The sequence below is a fragment of the Pelecanus crispus genome, chromosome 3 (assembly GCF_030463565.1).
Source record: "Pelecanus crispus isolate bPelCri1 chromosome 3, bPelCri1.pri, whole genome shotgun sequence".
In the NCBI taxonomy this organism is placed as follows: domain Eukaryota; kingdom Metazoa; phylum Chordata; class Aves; order Pelecaniformes; family Pelecanidae; genus Pelecanus; species Pelecanus crispus.
The window spans coordinates 80,768,569-80,793,545 of record NC_134645.1 but is presented as its reverse complement, the minus strand read 5'-3'; the positions used below and the strand labels follow the sequence as shown (position 1 = coordinate 80,793,545).

At 46.3% G+C, this 24,977-nt stretch overlaps 1 protein-coding gene across 8 annotated transcripts in view; it reads left to right on the top strand.

Annotated features, from left to right (window-relative positions):
* The window catches only part of FOXO3 (forkhead box O3), a 272,533-nt gene that overhangs the window by 68,665 nt on the left and 178,891 nt on the right, over window positions 1-24,977 (top strand). For 3 of the 8 annotated variants that reach the window (XM_075706825.1, XM_075706827.1, XM_075706830.1), the window contains one exon: window positions 13,322-14,756. The exons of 1 other annotated variant lie outside the window; for it this stretch is intronic. In XM_075706825.1, coding sequence (XP_075562940.1) covers window positions 13,322-14,722 — 1,401 coding nt within the window. In that variant the 3' untranslated portion in view covers window positions 14,723-14,756. 4 more of the 8 variants (XR_012830907.1, XM_075706826.1, XM_075706829.1 and 1 more) reach the window with 4 other exon arrangements.

Below are 24,977 nucleotides of genomic sequence, written 5' to 3'. Positions count from 1 at the left end.
ATACCTGTGCATTTACCTGGGTTGTGAGGTTTCTGGGATGGTGCTGCTGCCAGTTGCACATGAAACAGGAATGTCCTGCTTGCTGTAGCTAGGGGCTGATTCATTGGCAGCGTAATAGGTGTCATCTTCCCTTTTGTCAGCTCCTCAGGTATATTTTACCCCTGTAGTGAACAGAAAATAAATTTTAAAAAATGCAGTAACATGCAAGTCATCTGAGTGAGGTGAGGTTCGATGAAAACTAGAACAGTTTGTAAATGGAATTAGGTGAGGCTGGGATTAATTAGGAGGGGTAGAAGGAGAGTTTGGTGAGTCCCAGTGGGGGCAAGCTCTCTGAAGCCACCATGCCGTGGGAGGTGCTGGGAGCAGCCACAGTCCCAAAGCTTGCCCGTGCGAAGGGTGAGATCCACCTCCGCCAGCGGAGAGGGTCAGGCACTTGCAGAGGAAAATGGGAAGACGGGCTGGTGAGGGGCACCCATTTCTCCCTACTGACAGCTGAGGGGGGCTGGCATTGCTAGCTCGGATGTCAAGGTCTGACGTGGAGCTGCCCAGGCTGGGCAAGGGGAGTTAAATTTTAAGGCTGTAAAAAACCTTTTCTCCATAGGAAACAAAAAAATCAAATGCCGTCAACGTGGACATTGCAGACGGGGCATCGTGGCGTGGCTACTAAAGCCACGTGCCTCAGCAGTGAGTTTGTGGGCAGGGCTGGTTTTGGAGCTGGGTGTCCCAATGTAACGCACAAATATCTTAAGAACATATTTTGGCACGGCGTGAGCTTGGTTTGTGTATACAGAAAGCAAGTCTGTATGATTTTTCAAATATGTTCCCAAATGCAGTGTTTGAAGTATGCACCCCTTCACAGAGGGAAGATGTAGGAAACTGTGAGAAACCAAGAAGGAAAAGGCTAGGGGGGACCCATGCCCTAGTCTCAGGACGAAAGCAGAACGCGCATCAGAATACATCAAAAGGAAAACTGATCGCTTTCTACTTTCAAAAGGCATTAATATTTTACAGCTGACATTACATTTTGAAGAGCGTGCAGGTATTTATTGGTAGTGCCATAGCTACCCAGTCCTGAGTCGTGAAGGAGGAGATACCTGTTTTTCAAGTTGTTCTGTTCACTCATCCCTTGTCTCCTAATTCACACCCTGTACCCACTGGCACTACAGTAACTTGGTGAATACCTGGAGTTGCAGTTGTGCGTTCCCATCCTGGCTGCCCTTCCCATAAGGCTCCCAAGGGTTTTTTGCCCCTAAAAGCCAGTGGGTCTGACCCACTAAGAGTCATGCTTAAGTACGCCCCTGGTTTCCCCTGGTGCTCAGGGCCATGGACCGGGACCGTTCCCTTTGCGACATCAGCTGCCAACCAAAGGGCATCATATTTTAAAATGCACTTTAAAAAAAAAAAAAAAAAAAAAAAAAATCAGATAATATCTTCTGGTTCAATAAGAAACTTTTATGTGCTTAAAATAGCACAGGAGAGGGGTCCTGCTTCAGGTTAGTCTACATAGCAGAAATGCCGGGGGCTGTTTCGGAGGTTGCTTGAAGGCTTTCTTGCGAGAAGGTCTCGGGTGCCTGTGCCGGCTTTTGAAGGGCTTGCTCAGGCCTGATCAAACTCAGTCAGGCAACAGCATATCAGATCTATTTCTTCCATCAGTCACATGTCAGCCGTAACTATCACCAGATTTGCAATTTAATGTGTGCAGCTCAACACTTCCAATTAATTCAGCCCGGGTATTTAACAATCTATCATTTCAGAGCTAGCACTTGACGGAGCCACATGCAAGGCAGTCTTGCACTTCTGTAAGGCCAAAGCCCTGGAAGGCTTTCTTCATGCACACTGATCTTACTCTTTCCCTGCCACTGTGCAGTGGAAGTTACTGCTAATTTAATTGCATTGTACAGGCTTAGGAAGTGTTAAAAAAAGTCAACACGTGACCACAAAAAAATTTCAGAAAATAAAGATTTATAATAGGTGATTCAGCACTGAGAGGCTTTTGTGATCTTCCATGGGAAGCTACTATTTTTAGTGAATTATTATAAGCAGTAGCATCACTCACATTTATTTATAAAGGCATGAAAGAACGTCCATGCATGTTTCTAAATAGTCGATGTGTAGTAACGGCCATATGCTGAGAATGAGCGAAAATAGAATTGAGCACTCTGGTTTCCACAGTGCTGCACGAGGGTTGTGCTGGGATCTTTGCATCTAAGAAACAAAAAACAGAGGGATTTTTTTTTTCTTCTAGTTCTCCTTTCTAGCAAAACAAACCCAAAGCCTTCGGGGTGAAAGTCTGCCTTGCAGTAAAATTGCATTGTTTTCATTGAGGTTGAACTGGGTGACCACTGAGGTTTGTGAAAACTCTTCCAGTAGCTTCAGCAGCTGGTGGATTGGGGCTGTGATGACAGTGGTAGCTATTTTTATGAGAATTACTGTACGTGTAATATTTGGGTTGATTAGTTGTGTGTGCCTGCGCTTCTCTTGGGGCTCTATGGCACGGAGGAGGAGAAATGCAGCGATTCCCTGCTGAAGGGGCTGCACAAATACAGTGTGGTGTCATTTCTGAAGTTTCCACAGTAGAAACGCTTTAAATGCTGGGGCTTGCCAGTAAGAAAAAAATGAGAGGAAAGCAAAAAGATGTTATCTGCTGGTGACACTGCTCCTGAACAGAAATTACAACTGGTTTGATTTGGCATTGCAAAGACCCAGGCACATGTGTCCATTGCAGCTTTTTTGTTTGCAGCTCCTTGTGCTTAAGTTCCGTAAGTGGCAACATCTTCCATTCTCTCACTGACTGCGTTCATGTCTCAGTCAAGCCTGCACTTAAGTGCCTTCAGATTCTCATGTATTCAGCACCTTGCAAGATCAATGCCTTCAAGTAAATTCCTACTCTTAATTAAGTTAAATCCTTTGATTGAAATTAATTGTGTTCTTGAATTTTGGGCAGCCACGATACAAAGCATGTGGAAGGGAGTGAAAAAGGCAGCTCTTGATGAGTTGCCTTTAGCAACCTCCCGATGATGGTGCCTGTCTCCCAATTCCCAAATCCCATTTTCACATGGAAAAGTGTTGGCATAGCAGAGGCAAGCACTTTATTTTTTAGGGGGCTTCCTATAGCAAAAGGAAGATCATAAAGCCCTAGGAGTGCAATTGAAAAATACTGGTGCCCAAGTTATCTTTTCCTCCATTATACCCATTGGAGGAAAGGGGGCAGCCAGAAATAGACGTGTAATGCACATCAACTTCTGGCTTCGTGGCTGCTGCTGTCATGAGGGTTTTGGCTTTTATGACAATGGGACATTCTTTGATGACTATAACCTGTTAACGGAGGGATGGAACCCACCTGTCCTGAAGAGGCAAGGGAATCTTTGGCAGCAGGCTGGCCAACTGCGTGAGGCAGGCTTTAAACTGGAGGACTGGGGAGGCAGGGTCCAAAGTGGCAATGCTCCCGCCATCGCATCCAACTGGGGAATAAGCCAGGCTAACGAGAGCAGGAACGAATGTTCCTTAGGTGCCTCCCAAGATGAGAACCAGAAGGCTAGCCACCTCAAGGGTGTATATGGCTATGGTGGATCCTTTTGCACCCCTCCTAGAAAACATGTATGCTCGATTACCTCTCTGAAATGCCTGTACACCAATGCATGCAGCATGGGGAATAAACAGGAAGAATTAGAGATCTGTGTGCAGTCGCAGGGCCATGATCTCATTGCAATTACGGAGACACGGTGGGAGGGCTCACATGACTGGAATGCTGTTATGGATGGCTATGTACTTTTTAGGAAAGACAGACCAGCAAGGTGAGGTAGTGGAATTACTTTTTATGTGAGAGAGCAACTGGAATGTATCGAGCTCTGCCTAGGGCTGGATGAAGAGCAAGTCAAGAGCTTATGGGTTAGAATTAAGGGGCGGGCTAATATGGGTGACACTGTTGTGGGTGTTTACTACAGACCACCCGGTCAGGAAGAGGAAATCATTGAGGCCTTCTACAGACAGCTGAAACTAGCCTCATGATCACAGGCCCTGGTTCTCATGGGGGACTTCAACCGCCCTGATATCTGCTGGAAAGACAATGCAGCTAGGCACACACAATCCAGGAGGTTCCTGCAGAGCATTGTTGATAACTTTTTGACACAGGTGGTGGAGGAGCCAACGAGGAGAGGTGTGCTGGTGGACCTTGTATTAACAAAGAAAGAAGGACTGGTTGAGGATGTGAAGTTTGGGGGCGGCCTTGGCTGCAGTGACCATGAGATGGTGGAGTTCAGGATCCTGCATGGAGGAAGCAGGATTACAACCCTGGACTTCAAGAGAGCTAACTTTGGCCTCTTTCAAGGACCTGTTTGGAGGAATCCCGTAGGTTAGGGCTCTAGAAGGTAGGGGTGTCCAAGACAGCTGGTTAATATTCAAGCATCACTTCCTCCAAGCTCAAGATCAATTCATCCCTATGAGTAAGAAATCAAGCAGAGGGGGCAGGAGACCTGCATGGATGAGCAAGGCGCTTCTGGCAAAACTCAAATGGAAGAAGGAAGTTTACGGAATGTGGAAAAAGGGACAGGCCACTTGGGAGGAACATGGGAACATTGTCAGAGTATGCAGGGATGCGGTGAGGAAGGCTAAGGTCCACTTGGAATTAAATCTGGCAAGGGATGTCAAGGACAACAAGAAGGGCTTCTTCAAGTACATCAGTAGCAAAAAGAAGACTAGGGAGAATGTGGGCCTGCTGCTGAATAAAGTGGGTGCCCTGGTGATGGAGGATACAGAAAAGGGGGAGTTACTGAATGCCTTCTTTGCTTCAGTCTTTACTGCGAAGGCCAGCCCTCAGGAATCCCTGACCGTGGAGGTAGGAGAAAAAAGTCTGGAGAAGGGAAGAGGTTCAGGTTAGAGATCTGTCTTTGGTTAGGCAAACTGGACACGCACAAATCCATGGGCCACGATGGGATGCACCCATGAGTGCTGAGGGAGCTGGCTGATGTTATTGCTAAGCCACTCTCCATCATCTTTGAAAGGTCATGGAGAACAGGAGGGGTGCCTGAGGACTGGAGGAAAGCCAATGTCACTCCAGTCTTCAAAAAGGGCAAGAAAGAGGACCCAGGAAACTACAGGCCAGTCAGCCTCACCTCCCTCCCTGGAAAGGTGATGGAACAGCTCATTCTGGATGTCATCTCTAGGCACATGGAGGAAAAGAAGGTTGTTGGAAGTAGTTAACATGGATTCATCAAGGGGCTTGACTAATCTAGTAGCCTTCTATGATGGCATGACTGGCTGGATAGATGGGGGGAGAGCAGTGGATGTTGTCTACCTTGACTTCAGCAAGGCTTTTGACACCGTCTCCCATAACATCCTCATAGATAGGCTCAGGAAATGTGGGTTAGATGAGTAGACGGTGAGATGGATTGAGAACTGGCTGAATGGCAGATCTTATAAGGTTGTGCTCAGCAGCGCAGAGTCTAGTTGGAGGCCTACAGCTAGTGGTGTTCCCCAGGCATCAGTACTGGGTCCAGTCTTGTTCAACTTACTCATCAGTAACCTGGATGAAGGGACAGAGTGTAGCCCCAGCAAGTTTGCTGATGATACAAAACTGGGAAGAGTGCCTGATATAGCAGAAGGCTGTGCTGCTATTCAGCAAGACCTGGACAGGCTAGAGAGCTGCACGGAGAGGAACCTAATGAAGTTCAACAAAGGCAAGTGTAGGGTCCTGCACCTAGGGAGAAATAACCCCATGCACCAGTACTGGTTAGGGGTTGACCTGCTGGAAAGCAGCTCTGCAGAGAAGGACCTGGCAGTCCTGGTGGACAAGGAGTTAACCATGAACCAGCAACGTGTCCTTGCGGCCAAGGCGGCCAATGGTATCCTGGGGTGCATTATGAAGAGCGTGGCCAGCAGGTTGAGGGAGGTTATCCTCCCCCTCTACTCTGCCCTGAAGAGGCCACATCTGGAGTAGTGTGTCCACTTCTGGGCTCACCTGTTCAAGAAAGAGAAGGAACTACTGGAGAGAGTCCAGTGGAGGGCTACGAAGACGATTAGGGGACCGGAGCATCTCTCTTATGAGGAAAGGCTGAGCGAGCTACATGTGTTTAGCCTGGAGAAGACAAGACTGAGAGTGGATCTTATCAATGCTTACAAATATCTTAAGGGCGGGTGTCAGGAGGATGGGGTCAGACTCTTTTCAGTGATGTCCAGCGACAGGATAAGGGGCGACAGGCACAAACTGAAACACAGGAAGTTCCATCTGACTTTGAGGAAAAGCTCCTTTACCTTGAGGGTGATAGGAGCACTGGAACAGGCTGCCCAGAGAGGTTGTAGAGTCTCCTTCTCTGGAGATATTCAAAACCTGCCTGGATGCGATCCTGTGCAACCTGCTCTAGGTGAACCTGCTTTAGCAGGGGGGTTGGACTAGATGATCTCCAGAGGTCCCTTCCACCCCCAACCAGATTTTGTGATTCTGTGAAAAGTCGCCGGGGTACGTGGCTCCTGACACTGGGAGAAGTTGCTAGAGAACCCAACCTTGTTCTTGCTCTGCAGCTGAATTAGTTAAAATATCAGCATTTTCCTTGCGCTCTGCTTCCCATCTCCCAACACCCAGTGGAAAAAAATAAACGGCAACCGGCATGCTCTACTCACAGCAAAACAAACGTTATTTATTAGAGTCCTCCTGTGGTCAGAGGACGTCTGACTGTAAAATAACTGGAGATTTTTCTGCTAACTGGAAGTGCGATGCTCTGAGACAATTTCCAGGCAGTGTATGTTTTCAGCTAAGTTTTTTTTACGTCAGCGTAGCGATTTACAATATCACTGTTTGCAAAGAGTGAGGCAGCAGTTGTTTTAGCTAGAATTAATTTTTAAATTTTTTTTAGGAAAAACTTTTGATTCACTTGTGACTCGGTTCCCGTAGCTCCACGCATTGCGATGCTTTTCTTTTCAAAAGGGAGGGCATAAACCTCCTTGGCGGACGCGTCGCTTGCCGCCTGCCCTTGTGCCAAGGAGCAGCTGGGGCTTGGGGGGGAGTGAGGCGCGCGTCGTTAGGGAGGGGTTGTTTTCCCTGCGCTAATCACCTTCTCCTGTCGTAATTTGGCACGGCGCGGCGCCCTGCGTGCAGGACGGAGGCAGATCCGCATACTGCTCTCCTATCTGAGCCAGCACATTTCGGAGGATAAATCTTAGCCAGACTTAATGTTCTCCCAAGGAGCTTTAATATCCCTCAAGGCTTTCTGCTCTTCCGAGGGGTGGGGGATGATGGGCGGAGGCGCGGGCAGACAGCTAATTACAGCGGGGGCCTCTTCTAGCTGTTCCCCTACCACCAAGGTCAGAAATACTCCTTTGAAGAGAGGATGAGGAGGAGAATCCACACAGAGCCACCCTTCAGACGCTGAGCTGACTTTTTCCCCCTAAATCTGTGGGGTTTTTTTTTTCCCTTTTTCCTGCAGGAGGGCATGCTTGGGTGGCAGGGCTGAGTCTGTGTCATCCCGCTTATCCTTTCCAAGACTGTGAGGACGGTGGCCTTTGCCAGCCGGGTGCGAAGGACTGCTGGATGTCACCTGCGGGACCCTGGTGCGCTCTCGCCACCTCCTTCTGCTGAACAGCTGGTGGGATTTGTGGGAGCTGCCTTAGGAACTTGCAGATGATACCAAACATCAAGCATCGAAAACGCTTGGGTGTCAGGAAAGATTTCTCTTTCTCTTTGTGTAATTTGCTTAATGCTTTTCTTCTCTGTGCAGCTTCCATAATTTAGGGAAAATATAACAATCCGGAGTACGTAATATTTGGTTTTATAGGGAAAAGACATATATTGGTACAGCATGGCTGGATAGATATTTTGGGAGGACTTTCCTTTTAGTTCTTGCTTTTCCTGCATCTCCAGAACACCCTCACTACTTTATTAAATAATATGTATTTTTCTGGTTTGCAAAAGCTCATGGCAAAGAGGAAGAAATTGTGAGACTTCTGTGGGTTGGGGATTTCTGAGTTCCTTGAGAAGAGCAGCACTGCAACCTTGCAGAGCGAGGCAGAAAATGAGTGTATGGAGCCAACAGATTGGTACTTCTTAAAGATCTCCTTGCCTAGACTCACAAATCCCTTTCACCAGAAATTCCTACATACATGCACATGATTGGCAACTTTAATTATTCGTAATTTTGGAGTCCCTGTATCTGTTTTCTTGTTTACTTGCAATTGAATCTCATTGGGGACTTTAAGGCAAACAAAGTGTAAAACTGGTAGTTGAAGCAAATTTTGGGTCACTTCGTGACAAGGCACAGACACTGGTCTGGGTGGATGGGCAAAATGCCTTGATGATTCGCAGCCTTCTGTTTCAGCAACAACTGAATGCAAAGAAAGTAGTTTGTTTCATTTTTTGTTTAATTTTTGGTGGAGGCCTCCGTAGGGGTGTTCCTTCCAAAGGAGATTTGTGGTACGACATTTTGAGTAAGGTGACACAGGCTGGAAACTGAAATTCCAGTTTGCAAGCAGTGCCATGGAGAAGCGGGGCTCCCTCCAGTCAGCTGGAGACTGATAAGCTGGAGTTGTTTTCATGGCTTCTTTTCAGTGGTATTAGATCTGATACCTTTCCCTACTGTGTGGCTACCAGACAACTTCATATGGTGAAGTTAGAACGTTAAATACAGTATAAAATACTCACTTGTCCCAAGCGAGCATTAGCAGCATTTATGGGTCTGCAGATAGCATTTGTTTTTCTCCCATCATGTCCTCATATCCCAGTTGTTAAAATAAACAACTGCTTTTAATTTGTAGCCATAACTTTACAGTTTAGGAGCCAGTATCTGAAATAACGAATTAGCCACTCACTACAAAACACTGAAATAAAAACAGACCAGTGTGTAACTTGGACTCGGCAGCCACCAGCTGCACCTCATCTTGCTAATCTTTTGGCTTTTTTTTTTAAAAAAAAAAAAAGCGGGGGCTTTTAAGAGTTAAGTTACACAACTCTCTTTTTATTTTTAAAGTGAGTGGATTCCTTGTTGCGTGGTTGAGGATGATAAATTGATACCACATGTTGCTTCCAGACAAAAAAGACTCTGTACTGCAGTGGAAGTACTTGCAGCTGGTGTCTGAGTTAATGGACAGACTCCACAAGGTAAACACAAGTTGGAAGAGGCTGAACCAGGCATAAGGAGGGGGAATTTTCTCCGATTAAAAGCTTGAGCATTTGCTGCTGTTGCCTGACCAGGACAGAGTGTTGAAATCACGCGCAGTCTAGCCTTTCTGGGAGACTCATTCAGTTGTTCATATCAAATCAGATATACAGCACTTTGGGAATGTTTGAATGTCCTCTCTGGGAGCTTACCCGTTTGCAGTCTTATCAAAATATCAAGAGAGACATGTGTAATTAGGACATAGTAGCTGATTTCATTTTTTTTGCGAGCAAAATGTGCCTGGTTCCCTCGAGGAGTATTAACTGGACAAAATGAGGTGCAGGTGATCGACATTTATAAAAGCTGAGAGTGTGGCCCTGAGTTTGGGGAAAGTGCTGTCACCTCATGTGTTGCTGCCCTGGCTACTAGCAGGCACCCAGCCGCACCCCTTCTCATGATGCCATCAGCCTAAGCCAAGGTAGGGTAGCAGCGCTACCTGTAGCACTGTGGCACTGTACCACCCTCTGCTCACACCGAATCTGACATGCTTCGTGTGTTCCTCTGGCCTGGGTCTTCCTTGTCTCCAGGGCTGGTCATTCTTCCCTGCAGGACCACTTCCTTGGGGTACCGGGACCTGGCTGGGCTGCGCTCAATGCCATATGGGATGCTCTTGATCTTATCTGCAGGAACCTCAGTCTTCTGGCTCTTAGCAGAGCGCACAGCATTCTTCAAGGCCAGTATAAATAGTAACACTATTGAGGAGCTCATCGTATTTTTTCTCTACTCTGCTCTTGTACAGTCCGTATGTTGTACCCATCGGTGGTATCTGAGCTCTTTCCAAGGTATCTGCAGCCTGGCTAGCATCTGTCCCATCTACATATGGTCTCCAGGACAGATTGATGGAAGTTCCTTTATAGATCTTTTAAATAAGTTTCTCATTGCATTTTGGCATGGAAAAATGTGTTAGGTTTCCCTCATCATGGCCTAATCCATCTCCCACATAAGTCAAAGACAAATCCCCATTAATTTGATCAGCTGCGGGTTCAAATGATAAGTTGTGTTTTCTTTGCTTCCCCACCTCCTTTGCAGTTTGTCGCATGGTCATATATTACTAATGCATGTGGTTGTGAGCAAAGATTGTCCCATGATATTTTCCTATATTTTAAGCAGATGGAAACAGTCTTTGACAGCTCAGAAACCAGGTAGAAAATGCAGTTATTTCCATCCAGATTGCAGCCTGGTAGCACAGCACAACAGCCTTTACTGATGTGAGTTGTCAATCCCGGTGACTTCTGTAGCAAAACTTGCATGTGAAAGAATAATAGCATCCAGCCCTAATTTGATTTGGCACAGCATCCAACACAAGGAGAAACCAAGAAACTAAGATACTGTTGCTGAAGAGGTTAGCGGGGGAGGTTACGTGAAAGAAGTGGGTTTTAAGGCAGTGTTTGAACAGAGGGTGGAGATGGGGTACACAAAAATAAATTGGCCCATAATTATGCTTAAGAAAACAATCTTCCTACAGAAGAAAAGTAAAGAAAAACAGAAGTCTGAGCGTAAGTGGCATATTCCATAATGTAAAGGAAAACAAACTGCTTGGATTTTTTATAACCACCAATTTTCAAAGCAAAAGTATTATTACATTCTTTTATTATTTGTGTAATACCAACACTGAGCAAAAAGATATAATAAGAAGAAAACTACACATGTGCACACACATATCCACACATGCAGGAGCCTTCACCCTGAAAGGTGCCTCAGTCTCACAATTTCACCATTTAGGATTTTTCATGGTTTTAGGCCAGATAGTTTCATACTACGGCTACCACCAGCAGAAATAAGCCATTTTATGAGAATACCATAGGTTGAAAACTGTTAGCTGCTGGCATTTTGGCTGAGTGGTTTTATATCTGAAGGTATGTGACACGCTGCGTATGCCACCTCAGGTGTTTCTTTTCTGTGTTTTCTGAGATTTTTTTCATTAGCAAGAGTCATGGTGCTGTGTATGCTTATACCCAGCATTTTTAGGTGGGTGACAGCATGGTTTCTATGGGTCTTGTAGCCTGGCTTGGTATGGTGGTCTAGCTCTGGTTGTCCTCATCCTGCTGCCAGCTCTTTGCAAGGAGAGATCCCCATGCAGATGTTCTCAGACGTGGTTGTCCATGAAAGGCACAGGGGATGAATGTGAGAGCTACCTGCATCGATGCAGTACAAGCTGGAATATCAAAAAAGGTTGTTTTTCAAAAAAAAACAGCAATTCTCCAGCCAGTTGGGAGAAACCTGAGGAAGAAAGCAGTGGCGCCTAGTTATTAGAAGTTAGAAACAGACTGTTGCCAGACTCAAAATATAGTTAAAATGTCATCAGTTAAATAATAAAAAGCTCTTTCCTTCCTTAGACTGAAGAACTATTATGCTGCAACTCAATCCACCATATTCTGATGGCATGATAGTCCCTTAGAAATGGACAAGTTTATAGCTGAGGCACTGACCCAAACTCCTCTTGAGCGTGTCTGCAAAGTCTGGTCTGCTGTTTTGTGCAAACTGTTTAAAACATAACAGTTGTCATTTTGAACTGTGGTCCATATGATTTCTCTTTTCATTAAGTGATAATCACAACCACGTCTGCTGTCTGCGTGCGAGAAGAACTTCAGGCGTGTTTTCCATTTCACAATCTGACAAAACCCACAACACTTAACGGGGGGGGGGGGGAAGCATTTTATACTGAAAAGAATTGTTTAAAAAAAGCTGGGCTGTATTTCTTTATACATCAAATGTGTCTCACTTATGTCAAACATCCATTTATCCTAAGGATGCAAATGTCAAGATGCTTGTGAATGATTTGTTGATTGATTCATTCTTTGCCCATTTAAATCTGGAATTTCTTCAGTGCTTTGTAAATGAAGGACACTTATCCTGGATGGTTTGATTATGGTTGATCCTGTTGACTTTGTGTTTTTAAAGCATGCTGGTAGAACAAACGTGATTTTATCCTCTTCATAGATATACCTGGTAATTGCCAAAATTTAAGAAAAAAGAACTTGTGCAACTTTTTAAACTCGATCATCTTTAACGTGGAGGAATAGCACAACTGCTTTGTCAAAGAAATATGGGATAGCTCCAAAAATCTTTTGACTTGCACATGGAAGAAAAAAGAAAAAAACTGGAAGCATTCTCACTAACAAATACTACTTGCTTGCCCTTTCTTTGAGCCATATTTTAAGCCCAAGATCAGCAGGATGAGTGAAGTGGGATTTTCATCTCAGTTACTTTGGTTTAAATCTGGAGTCATTTCACTAGGGCTACCGTGGGCTGGTTTTCTCTGCCTCTTTCTCATTCTGGGGTGATTATCATCAGTTTGAGCCAACGTGATTTTTGCATGGTAGATGTTGCTGACTAGTGCAAGCAGGTGAAATGCAAGAGCAGATTGTGCATGGGCTCCCCTGAAAGTGCTGTATTTCATAGCATCCTGCACAGCGTGGGATATCCAACTGCGTACAGCAACTTTATAGGCCTCTGTATCTAGCAGCTGACAGGGACAGGGATATTGTCATGTACTGTGTCACATCATGTTTTGAAGACTGTTAGGATACTATAGCGAGGGGACAGCTGGCCTGCTACTGCGGTACGGGCGTAATTCTGGTGCCTCTAATCAAGAGAGAAAGTACAGCTTAGTCATGCACAGAGTGCCTGTGGGAGAGGAGCAACAGCACTTGCAGTTTTCTCAAGAATTATTATAACAAATACACAATACACATGCCCATGAAAAATTAAAAAGACATTTGCAGAGGCTGCGATGAGTGTGACTACCCCTCCAGTCAGATTATTGCAGTGTCTTTGCAGTTTTTATTTCAAGGAACTGATGGCAAGATTGCTGATAGTGTAGAGGTTTGTCCTAAGTCAAAAGTAAGGGAGAAATGTCTAGCTCCTTGCTAGCAGGAATGGAGCTGTGTCACACTCCTTTCCTTAGGATGCAACTTTTGGGGGTGTAAAGATGGGCACCAGGAATGCACAGCTACTGCAAGCACGGGGCTTGCTTTGCAGCAGCATGCTGCCGTGCTGCAGTCACGCTCCAGCCTTCCTGTATCCACCATCCAAGAAACCCGTGCTGATGTCCAGGAGGGCTCAATGCTTTTATTCATGTTGCTGTTTTCATGTGATACTGGTTTTGTGATTGAGATTTGGGTAGCAAAAGAAGAGGGGTGCTGGTCTTGACGTTTTGTTTTGTTCCTTTCCTGCAGAATTCAATCCGGCACAACTTGTCACTCCACAGCCGATTCGTCAGGGTGCAGAATGAAGGCACCGGGAAGAGCTCTTGGTGGATGATCAATCCAGATGGTGGAAAAGGCGGCAAGGCGCCCCGGAGGCGCGCTGTGTCAATGGACAACAGCAACAAGTACACAAAGAGTAGAGGGCGGGCGGCTAAGAAGAAGGCAGCCCTGCAGACCGCCCAGGAGACGAGCGAGGACAGCCCTTCTCAACTCTCCAAGTGGCCGGGGAGTCCCACCTCTCGCAGCAGCGACGAGCTGGATGCATGGACAGATTTTCGCTCCCGTACAAATTCAAACGCCAGTACGATCAGTGGCCGCTTGTCACCGATTCTGGCAAGCACCGAACTAGATGATGTTCAAGATGACGATGCTCCGCTTTCTCCCATGCTGTACAGTAGTCCATCGAGCTTGTCCCCATCGGTAAACAAACCGTGTACTGTGGAGTTGCCTAGGTTGACTGATATGGCTGGGACAATGAATTTGAACGATGGACTGACAGATAACCTCATGGATGATCTCTTGGACAATATAACACTCCCTCCCTCCCAGCAGTCGCCCACAGGAGGTTTAATGCAGAGAAGCTCCAGTTTTCCATATGGTTCCAAAGGTTCAGGGCTTGGTTCCCCGTCAAGTAGTTTCAACAACGCTGTGTTTGGGCCGTCGTCCCTGAATTCCCTCCGCCAGTCACCCATGCAGACCATTCAGGAGAACAAGCAGGCCACCTTCTCTTCCATTTCTCATTACAACAACCAGACACTGCAGGATCTCCTTGCCTCTGATGCACTTAGTCACAGCGATGTCATGATGACACAGTCTGACCCACTCATGTCACAAGCCAGCACAGCTGTGTCCGCCCAGAATTCCCGCAGGAATATAATGCTCCGCAACGACCCCATGATGTCGTTTGCCGCGCAGTCTAGCCAGGGCGGTCTGGTCAATCAGAGCCTGCCTCATCACCAGCACCAGTCCCACAGCTCCTCTCTTAGTGGCAGCCGTGCCTTGTCCAATTCCATCAGTAACATAGGCTTGAGTGACTCGAACAGCTTGGGATCCACCAAACATCAGCAGTCACCTGTCAATCAGTCTATGCAAACACTTTCTGACCCGCTCTCAGGCTCCTCTTTGTACTCCTCTAGCGTGAACCTCCCAGTCATGGGACATGAGAAATTCCCAAGTGACTTGGACCTGGATATTTTCAATGGGAGCTTGGAGTGTGACATGGAGTCCATTATTCGCAGTGAACTCATGGATGCAGATGGGCTGGATTTTAACTTTGATTCCCTCATCTCAGCTCAGAACGTTGTCAGTCTGAATGTGGGGAACTTCACTGGTGCTAAACAGGCTTCATCACAGAGTTGGGTACCAGGCTGAAGGATCTTTGAGAACAGGGAAAATGGGCAAACAGGTCAGTGCCCCGTAGATGTGGTAAAATGGTTCCTTAGTTTTATTGGAGTTTGTACCAAACACTTAATAGTTAGTGCACACTAATAATATTAATTTGGCTTGTGATGGCTTGCTATGTGTTGGTATGCAACAGGCGCAACCAAGAAGCATTTGGAGGTGTGGAAGGAAACGAGGCTAAGCTATAAAAGCTCTTCGGCTGCAGCACTGTCAGCACGCATCTGATGCTATGTGTCCTTAATTTAGGCATGAGAAATGTTAATGACAAATCAGGCAAACCAAGGTGGAATATTTGTGGGTTTTAGGAATCACAGAGCTCCAACGTGTCTTCTTTGAAGTCACAACAGATGGATTCTTCTCTGCAGCCAATGCCGCACGTAGCCAAGCTGTGTTACATAGGGACGGGGCAAGGGGCTTTGCAGTCAGTGGAGCAATAGTACTGCAGGGGAGGAGGAAGAGCGTCTTTGCAAGATCAGTGCACGCACTGAGGATCTGGTGTTTGGGACAGATCTGGACTGAATTAGAGTTGTATTGCTGCTGTGGTACAGCAACAGTGGCGGAGTAGTTTGGTTTGGTTTTTTTAATTGTATTTCTTGGCAAAAAAAAATATAGCAAACGGAGGAATTATAGAAATAGCAAAGGTGGGATCCTGGGCCCAGGAATGTCCCAGGTTCAATGTTTTAAATACGCGAAAACTGTTGGTCCCCCCCCAGGACTGGGGTGGATATAATTTTCTTTTGGATCCCACCAGGAGAATATCTGTAGGTTTGGGTTCTGACATAGGTGCTTTTCAAATGTTAGCCTCTTCAGATTCATTTTTTCCAGACTGATGTGTTTTTTTTCCATTGCTTCTTTTCCACAGCTGGGGGCATTTGAACTTGTAAACATTGTTTCTGTCTTCCTTTTGTGATTCTGCAGGCTCCTGCCCATACCCCTGCCTGCTCACATGTACATATTCACTGACTCATAGGGTAGGTGCCACACAAAGTGCCCTTTCTCTTTTGTTTATTTATTAGTATAAGGGAGCAGATTTCAAAACATAGTAGGATAAAAGGTTAGCTATAAATTATTGAAAGTGTTCTGTTAACTTCAGAATAGTGTGTAGAGTAACCCAGTGGTGAGGTTAAACGAGGCATTCATTCAGTTTGCAGCTTACTTCCAACTTTCATATTTTCTGGATGAAGGATGGAAAGAAGGAGTCAGTGTCGTTTGACTTTACGGTGCGTAATTTGGCCCTTTCATCTTTAATTGAGTTTTCATTCTCTGTTTCACAGTTAGATGTTCAAGGGGAAGCTTTGCAGTAGGTGAGCCGCAGTGGTGAACCTCCTGAATGTCTTCCTGTGTGTATGGAGTACCACAGGAGACGTGTGCTGTCATCCGCTGTCTGTGAGGGAGAACAAGACTGCGCAGGAGTCCTCCTTTCAGTTGTTCTGCAAAGCTGCCTCGCTCCGGTGGAGGGGTTGGTTTGCACAGCCCTTTTTTTGTCAGTGGGAGGATTTCCTCTGGTTCTTTCACATCTTCTTGCTCAAAGCGAGAGTGCTGCTGTGCACAGCCAGGAGACGGGCTGTGGAGGTGGGCTGTAGAGGACGCCATGTCCCGCTGACCCTGCACGGGACGGCAGCTTGGCAAGCCCAGTGCGACAGCTGAATTCTGGTTTTCCTTCAGTTCCAGTGCTGCAATATTTAAGAAAGGAAAGGGGAAAAAAAAGAACTGACTCGTGAACCAGGAAGCAAAAACTTGCAGAAGGCCACGCTTGCTGATCAGTTCTCTTCCTCCAGGTGCATGAGCTTTTTGGATCTAGAAACCCTTTTTGCATGAGGTGTAGGAACTTTATCGTTGTGAAACATCCAACGGTACGATTTGCCAAACGGGGCCTAAAAAACAGATGTTATTGACAGCTTTGCTTGACACAGGCAAATAGGGCAGCCTCCTGCTTTCGTATCTTGGTTTGCTGTGTATAGGTAGAAGATGCCTGCGGGGAGACCTGCCTAGGCAGCGTGGAGGAGGCACGCCACGCCGCGCCGCGCCACGCCACCTCCTCACTGATGCTCGCCGCTGCCCCTTCACCCCAGCCTGTGCTGTTCATGGAAAGCATAGCCACTGTGATCTTTTTCAGGCTGCTCCCTCCGAATAAAGGAACTGACACATCTGTGTGAGTGGAGTCTCATTGCAGAGGACAGATTTATTAATGAGACAGCTTTCCTCGGCGGATTACTGTCCAGTCATCTGTGGAAGCCTCTTCCCCTCTCTCTGACGAGTAGACCGGCTGTTGCAGGGTGCCTCTGGTATCAGGTGCAAGCGCGGATGATTTCTGCTGAGCTGGTTCATCATGCACCCTTCCTCATCTGTTAAGCAGCGCTGTTTGAGAGTTTGCCTCCCTATGAGCCTCTCATATTTTGATAGGGGCACTTCGCATAACATCGGATGCAGTCGTTCTGAATTGCTTTTTCGGTTACTTCTCCACTTCACTGTAGCAATAGGGACCCCTGAATTAAAATCTTCTCTCTGCAAGTGTTCGTGATCTCAATAATGAATCTTTACAGGCTTGAAGACTGGGGAATGCTTTCAGCAGAGCAGCCTGGCACTTGCTCACACTAAATCCGTTTCACGAGGGCGGCCAGGTGCATTTTGCAGGCAGGCAGAAGCAGTTACAATGGGTTATTGGCATACCTGGGAATAGTGAGTGCTGTGTTTTCTATGAAAAATAAGAGAAATGTTGGAGTCGGTTTTTGGGAAGAAAAGAAAGAAGCCAAATACATAGGTATTTAGTTTATACATACTCTAGGTATAGAGGGGGGTTTACTTTGGAAGAAAATCAACTACAGTTTCTTCATAGGGGAAGTGAAAAAACCCATGCATGAGACGCCAGCATTGCGGGTTTAGTGGCTGCGCACGTTTGCTGCATGTGAGCCTGTGCATGGTCCCTGGAGAGAGCCTTGCCGGGTTCCACCGTGCTGGCCCTGTGCCCCTGAGGCTGGCCATGCCCAGCCTTTCAGAGGGCCATAATTAAGGCACATAAACGAATTTGGGTTTGTTTTTGTTTTTTCTCTTACAAGAAAGAAAGGAGAAAATCAATATGCTTTTTTCTTCCTTTATTCACTCAGCCATAATTTTCCCCTCTTAAGCTGGCTGGGGCCTCTGTTCCTCTATCTCTGCTTGCTTCCCAAGAGCACCGGATATGCCCTCTGCCCACTCAGATAATCATCACCTTGGTTTTTCAGCTTGTTTATCAATAAATAAAGATGTCACTATTCCCTTGCCTGTCTGCAGAATACCTTTTATTTTGAAATTAATGGGTCCTCTCTCAGCGTGGGGTTCCCACGACTCTGCACTTTGCTCCATGGTCCTTCTCAGCCAGTGAATCCCAAGGGACTTGGCATTTGCCAAAGAGTAGTCACAAACAGACCAGCAGAGGAGGCTATTCAGGACATTTACTGCTGCCTGGAAGGTCAGGAGCCGGTGATCAGCTACTGCTTGGACAAACATTTCCTCTGGCATCAAAACCCATCCAAGAAATTGTTATTGTCTTGGTTGTTTCAGTGATCTAGTTTACAACGGCGCTGCGCAGGCAGCGATGCTGGCCGGGCTTGGGCAGGGGGTGGAGGACCGCTCAGCACAAGCAGGGCAGGAACTTCCTGAGCTGGTTTCACCATCTGAAAAACTTACCTAACTGCATCTTCTGAGAGAGATTTCAGTGTGCTGTTTAGCGGGATGCCTCTGGGCTCTGTAACAGAGCTGTGCTGGAGTCACGTTGACTTGTTCAAAATTACAAGTAAAATACTTCACAGGTCAGTTAAATTCACTCATTTTGCCTTAGCATCATCTAGGTCCCACATCATCTTACTGTAGCAGTAGAGTGCACAAGCTGCTAACAGCAACGTCATGTAACGTTCGCACAGCTTGATGATCAACATCTCTGATAAAGCAAAATCCTAGGAAACGTAACAAAATGCCTGTTGGTATTTCATTAGTCCGTATCAGTTTGGACTACTTGCCAATTTGTTAATTGGTGTTCAACCTGTTTCTGGGTGAAATTCATACCAATGACAAATGCATACGTCTGAGGATGACTTACTACTCGTTACGACACCATCTTAAAAGTTGAAGTAGATAGTGAAAAGATCTCCATCTGGATAGAGTTTCTAATCAGAGACCTCTGGACAATATGCCATGAGGAAGATGATTTTTATTCTTTACCAGAAAGCTTCTTTTCTGCTCATTAAAGCTGATATGTGGAAACCAGAATCGGTGGACCTCTTGCCTGAGGGTGCTGACAGCCTCAGGACCATAACTGTACTTTCTGCTCTCTTATTTTTAAAAATGAGGTCTTAGGGGTAGGGCTGGCAGGTTTCTTACATGGAGCCAAGATGGGGCTGACTGCCTTTAGAAAAATCTAAAGGAAATTCAGGAGCAGCAAATTCTTCTGCTCCATTTCTAACAGGTTAGTGGTTAAGGCGGTGGTGCGCTTCTAACATTTAAGTGTTGTTTCAGCCAGCCCAGGTTTTGAAAGGTGGTTTTGTGACTAGCTGAACATCACGCGCGCCAAGTTTAGTCTTTGAACAAAAATATCTATGTAGAAAATGTATTTCACTGGGAACAGGGATCCCATTACCTCCAAGGAGGACCTGCCCCAAGAAGGCTTCTCGCTCCCTGGGCACACACTGGCGGCACGGGAGCAAACTCGAGGCTTGTGGCCGCTGGGAAGGAGGAGAGGGGAAAGCCAGGCAAACCCCGCTGGGGCTGCCCCCCGTGCGGTCCCGCTGGCCACAGTACCCCTCGAAGCCCCTTGCACTCAGGGGCCAGTCCTGCGCTTGCAGGGATGCTGCGGCTTTTGCTGTGTGAAGGCAGCAGGGGCTGACACACAAACACGGTGAATTGCTCACTCCTTCTGGGAGCAGGACTTTTTGCTTTTGGTGGTTTTTTAATCTGGGTTTATGTTTTGGGGTTTCATTAGCCAAGGAAAAAGATCTGTAAAAAACAGGATTGCCTCCACAGGCTTGTGTTATGAGTGTACAGCAGCTGAAGCCAGGACAGTGGTCTGATCCTGTGGTTTGGGTGTTCTTCTGTTGGTGTTTTATATAGATTTATTTTTTAGTACCTCATGCTTTGTCATGTGATTCAGCAGCAATAATTAGGCAGAAACTTGCTGTCCCTGCAGATACCAAGATTACAGGATGACATACTCTCACCAGATGACAGCACAAACTGATATTTTTAGAACAGCCCACATCAACTGGTCTCCCCAGTGCTTTCCTCCCTGGATCGGCAGTACACAGGTTTTGTTACAGAATGAGTCTTCACAAATCGTCCTTTTCATGTGAATGAGCCGTAATGATTGTTTAGAGCTGCAGATCAGTGTTGGTCCCCAGACATGCTGTTGCCTGATAGCTGGGATGGTTACAGGTGGTTTTTCTTTTTTCTTTCCTTCTTTTGAGCCAGACTTTTAAATAGCCTCCCCTAAAAACATTTTCTTGAAGAAGTGCGTAAGAAGAGATCCTTTTTAGAAACATAGCGTCATGCAGCTGAGGAAAGGTCGAGATCTTTTTTCATAGCAATTCAGCACTCAGCCAAGGTAATGAACTGACAGACGGAGAGGTTTAAGTCTTGTGTTGATGACAGCCAAAGAGCACAGGTATAGCGTAGCAGGAATGCACATATTTGAGTAGTACCGTACGTAAATAGTCGTCCTTTCTCTCCTGTCCTGGGGAGGGAGGATGAAGGAAAGATGCTCAGGCAACACCTCCCCGGGCTCCCGGTGCTGCTGGTGGAGTCTCCAGCAGGATACTCCCATCAGCACTGCCCCTGATCGAGTCCCACATGGTGCATGGGGACACTGACCCCATTAAATCAGGTACCTGCGGCTGGGTGGTGGGAACGCTCCGCTCTGGTCCAGTCTATGGGGGCTATTTAATCAGCTTTTCCACTCCGATTACCATGTAGGGTGTCAGCTCTTGGAGTCTGGCGGAGCGGACATCTGCTGAGTGGTAATGGGACAGAGGTGCGGCTCAGCTAGCGGAGGCTGCTGTGTAGCTGCGGTTGTCTGCGGTTACTGCAGGAAAAAAGCCACTTTTCCCAGATGATGCCGTGGAGAATGGCTTGCGTTTATGCACTTTTACAGCTGAGCTAAATATCTTGCCCGTTGTTTTTCCCTTGTGCTGCCTGCTTTTGCAAACTGCTTCTCCTGGCTTTCGCTGGTAATTTGTTTCCTACAAATGTAGAGAAAATCTGTTTTTGAGGAAGGACCTTCTCTCTCTTGTCTTTTCTGCCACATGTAAGTCATGATAGAGGATGTCCTGCCTTATATCAACATGGTGGAAATCCTTTTGTGTGACCTGTGTGAGTATTATCGGCCTGTCATATTCAACTTACTGCAGAGGAAAATGAGAAGACTCCATAGCAGGCAGGATGTTTTTAAAATAGGCTTGGTACCTGGCAGAGGAAAAGAAACTCTCTATGAGGACATTCAGAATAAAAGAGTACATAGTATGTTTCCATAGCACTGTAAACGCATAATTCAGGATGTTTCCAGCCATGCAGGTACCTTTTACTCTAAAAAGCAGCTCTTATTCTTCAGATTCAAAAGTACAAGCAAAATCCTTCTCTGGTCTTGCACTGTGCAGTAGTTACCCATCCTTTTCTGATCCACAGTAGAGGTCTCCTTGGTGCTCCCGAGAGCCTAAAGAAAGCACCATTGTTGCAGTCAATGTACTTCACCCCTAACAGAAGATGTGTTTTGCAAGCATTTTTGGCCTTCTTCCTCTAGCCTGGCAGCATCCTGTCTAAAAGGTGCTGAGTTGAACACCCAGGCTGATGTCTCTCAATCAATGGCAGTGTCACCCATAACTGGCAGGATTTCCACCCCGCTCCTCAGGCCCCTGAACAAAAGTCAGTGGATAAAATTTGCCATAAGGTTGTCAAGTAAGAAGCCTGGAGATGTTGCAGAGGGATGATGTCCTGTATCTAAACTCTTCTCTGTTGGCCAGGGCAGAGGATTGAACCCAGCCAGATGCGATGGTTCTCAACATCAACTGGGTATCGGCAGTGCTTGTGCTGGAAAGCCAGCATAACTACGCACTGACATGTCTGTAGGTGTAAAAACAAGTGTGGCAGCATACGGTCCTCTTGTATGGGCAGCAACACAGTGACATATCTAGTGGAGTCTGTATGCGCCTGCTCCTCTTGCAAGCAAGTGCAGAATTTCCTGTGAATCTCGTTCAGTGTCAGGTCCCAATACATTAGGAAAACCTGATCTACTTTTAAGTGTATGAGCATGGGTGGACCAGTTTCTTTCTGGGTGTCTGCTTTTCATCTGTAAAATGGGTAGAAGGGACCTTACCCATCTTTGAGGGTAAAGTGAACTGCCTGGAGATGTGGTGGACTCTCCCTTGCTGGAAATATTCCAGACTTGGCTTGACAGGGCCCTGAATAACCCAACCTAAGGCCCTGCCTGCAATAGAAGGTTGGATCAGATGATGCTGAGTAATTTCTAGCCTGGACTTTTCTATGATTCTGTAGACAACTGGGATATCAGAATAACATGCATATCAATAGTCGTGGCATCTCACTACAGTTCTGGGCAAGCCTTTTGTCCCGGGGAGTTGATACAGGGTGAGAGAATGTTCTGCTGTTTAGTTACATTTACTTCCAAAATACCTGGTTGTCTGCTATGGTTTGCAATGTTACCTTGGAGTGGAAGAGCAGCAACAGAGGAAAAGAGACACTTTTGTGTTTTACATGCCTGCACAAGTACCAGCACAGCAACTTTTTAGCTCCCATAAGTCTTAGTTCTGTGCTGGCATTCTTCCTCTTTCCAGCGTTCTCCCTCACTCTCTGCCCCCGATTCTGAGGTGGAAAAGATCTATTTTTATGAGTAGAATTTAAAGAGAAAAAGTGAAGTTGCAACATGTCTGAAAGTTCCGGCCTTAGAAAGAAAATACGTTGTTGCCAGCTCTTTTTTCCCCTTGGGCTTCGCACCCCGACCTCAGTGTTGTCTCTCAGCACAGTGCCATCCTAGTGCAGCGTACGCTAAGCCTGTAGGGTGACACTGTGGCATACCTGCCATGGCATCAGGATTCCTTGTTTTTATTCTGCTTGAACAAAAAACCCTCATGCTGCAGTTTTGTCGTTATAGAAGTATTTGTCACAACAGTTATCTTCCTTATTTGTTTCTAAACAAATACTGTGTATTCTTCAGTCTTGAGCTGTGAAAACCTCGGGCAGAAAATTAACTTGTACCCATACCTAATCAGGTCTTGCTTTTTGAGCCTACTCCCATTGTGGAGTAGAAGCTGTACTGCTGGCGGCGATGACAAATCAAGGGACAGAGACACTAGATCAAATCTACATCTGTCACACTAATGGATGCAGGTTTCCTCCAAAATGTCGGCATCCCCAGTCTCTGGACAGTAAAAGTAGTTACTGGGATTTCCTGTCCCTGGGGAGTCATTACGGAGTGGTGCCCAGGGAAAATACTTGTCTTACAGACCTCTAAGTGGTGATATTTTTCAAGATGTGGTCCACTCAACAAGCCTTCCAGCCAAATCAGAAGGTCCTTGGTAGGCCACCATACAGAGGAGCTGTGTGTTGGTAATGCGGTTTCTCATACCATAATTACGGAAAGGAGCACATAACTTTTAACAGAAAAATGTATGTGCTGATTGTTATGCTAGCTTACTGATAAACTTACCACCAGTGCACATTATCTGTGCCTCGCTCTGGGGAGCATCAATGCGTCACCTTTCTGTTCTGAAGAAATTTCCAGTAATTGGCGTAAGTGGCACCGTTGGGAATCAAAGGGAGAAAGCAACAGGCAGCAGATGATCTTTCAGAGCTGCTCTGACGGTGCACAAGCTGGCATGGGGCTTGGGAGATGGCCATCTGCTTAAGCAGTGGAATGATGTGAGACACAGGTGAGGAAATGGTGGTGGTGGAGGAAAATCACAACCAACAGCTCAGCCACAGAGTAAAGCAAGAGTAGCATTTGTAACTGGTCAGTAGCGAGGTAGAGGATGGGAGGGCAGAGAAAAGGACAGAAGAAAGGGGTATTTCATCTCCCACATAATTGCTTGCAAGTTGAAGAATTAGAAAATACAGTAATACTTGCTTTTTATTTTACACTCTTCCACCAAATAATAGGATAAACAGATTTAGCATCTAGGGTTCAAAATGTCTATGGGACGTGACAAAGCAGGAGTTTGTCCTCACCCCTCACTTAATGCTTTTTCTGTTTCTGTTTTAAAGTCACTATTTTCACCAACCGCATGCATATATGTTTGCATAAGCTATAGCTTGATAGAGTACTATGAGTTCTTCTAATGTCCAGCAGATGTATCTTGTTACAGCCTTCTGTACCCAGGGGCTCAAAACAGCCGTAGTGGAATTGCGTCTACTTTCAGCACTTGCGTGCGTGCGTGCGTGCGTGTGTGACAGAGCCCAGGTATCAATGCAGCTCTGAAGACTGCGCTCCAAAAGAAAGCCTTCTCTTTCTTCAGAAGAAAGTCGTAAGAAAAGGAAGTCTGAGAAACTTTGGGAGAAAGTCTAAAATTCCTCCATCCTTTCCACTTCCTGATGATTGAAAATGGGCTTCAGGTTTGGCAGAGGAGCTTTTCAAGGGAGACGTTCCCCCCAGCCTAAGAAACAAGAAACTATGCCACACATAAGAGGAGGCTCTGTGCCTTTGCTGTGGCAAGTTAGCAAACACTGCTCTAACCCACTAGCCCTGCTAGACTTCACCTTTCTTTATCCCTCCTTGACCTCTGTTCTATATATTTTTTTCATCACTCCCTATGCTCATACTTCTGCTGCTTTTATCCCCCAAAACAGGACCCAATAGTAAAAGCCAGGAAAAAGGATAAAGTGAGGACTGGAGTACTTTGCCTGGAGACCTACGTGTTGCCCTTAGAGGACAACATTGTCCTGTCTCACCAGAGGAGGAACCCCATCTGCCTCTGCAAATTGAGGGTGATACTCCAGAGGACGAGCTTTTCCTACAGCCATCAGGAATGGAGATAAGCTTGTGGTGGCTCAGGATGCAGCTGGAGATATTTGGGGGCAGGGAGAGAGGAACACTGGGGAGTTTTGGTTGAGGACCACTGATAAACGGAGATGTAACGGGAGTGCTTGCTTCCCTGCCTGATACAGTTTTCATTGCTATGAAGTAGCAGGCTGCTAACTCAGGGTTAACAGAGGCTTTTTGTGGTGAGACAGAAAGCGAGAGTGTGTGGGT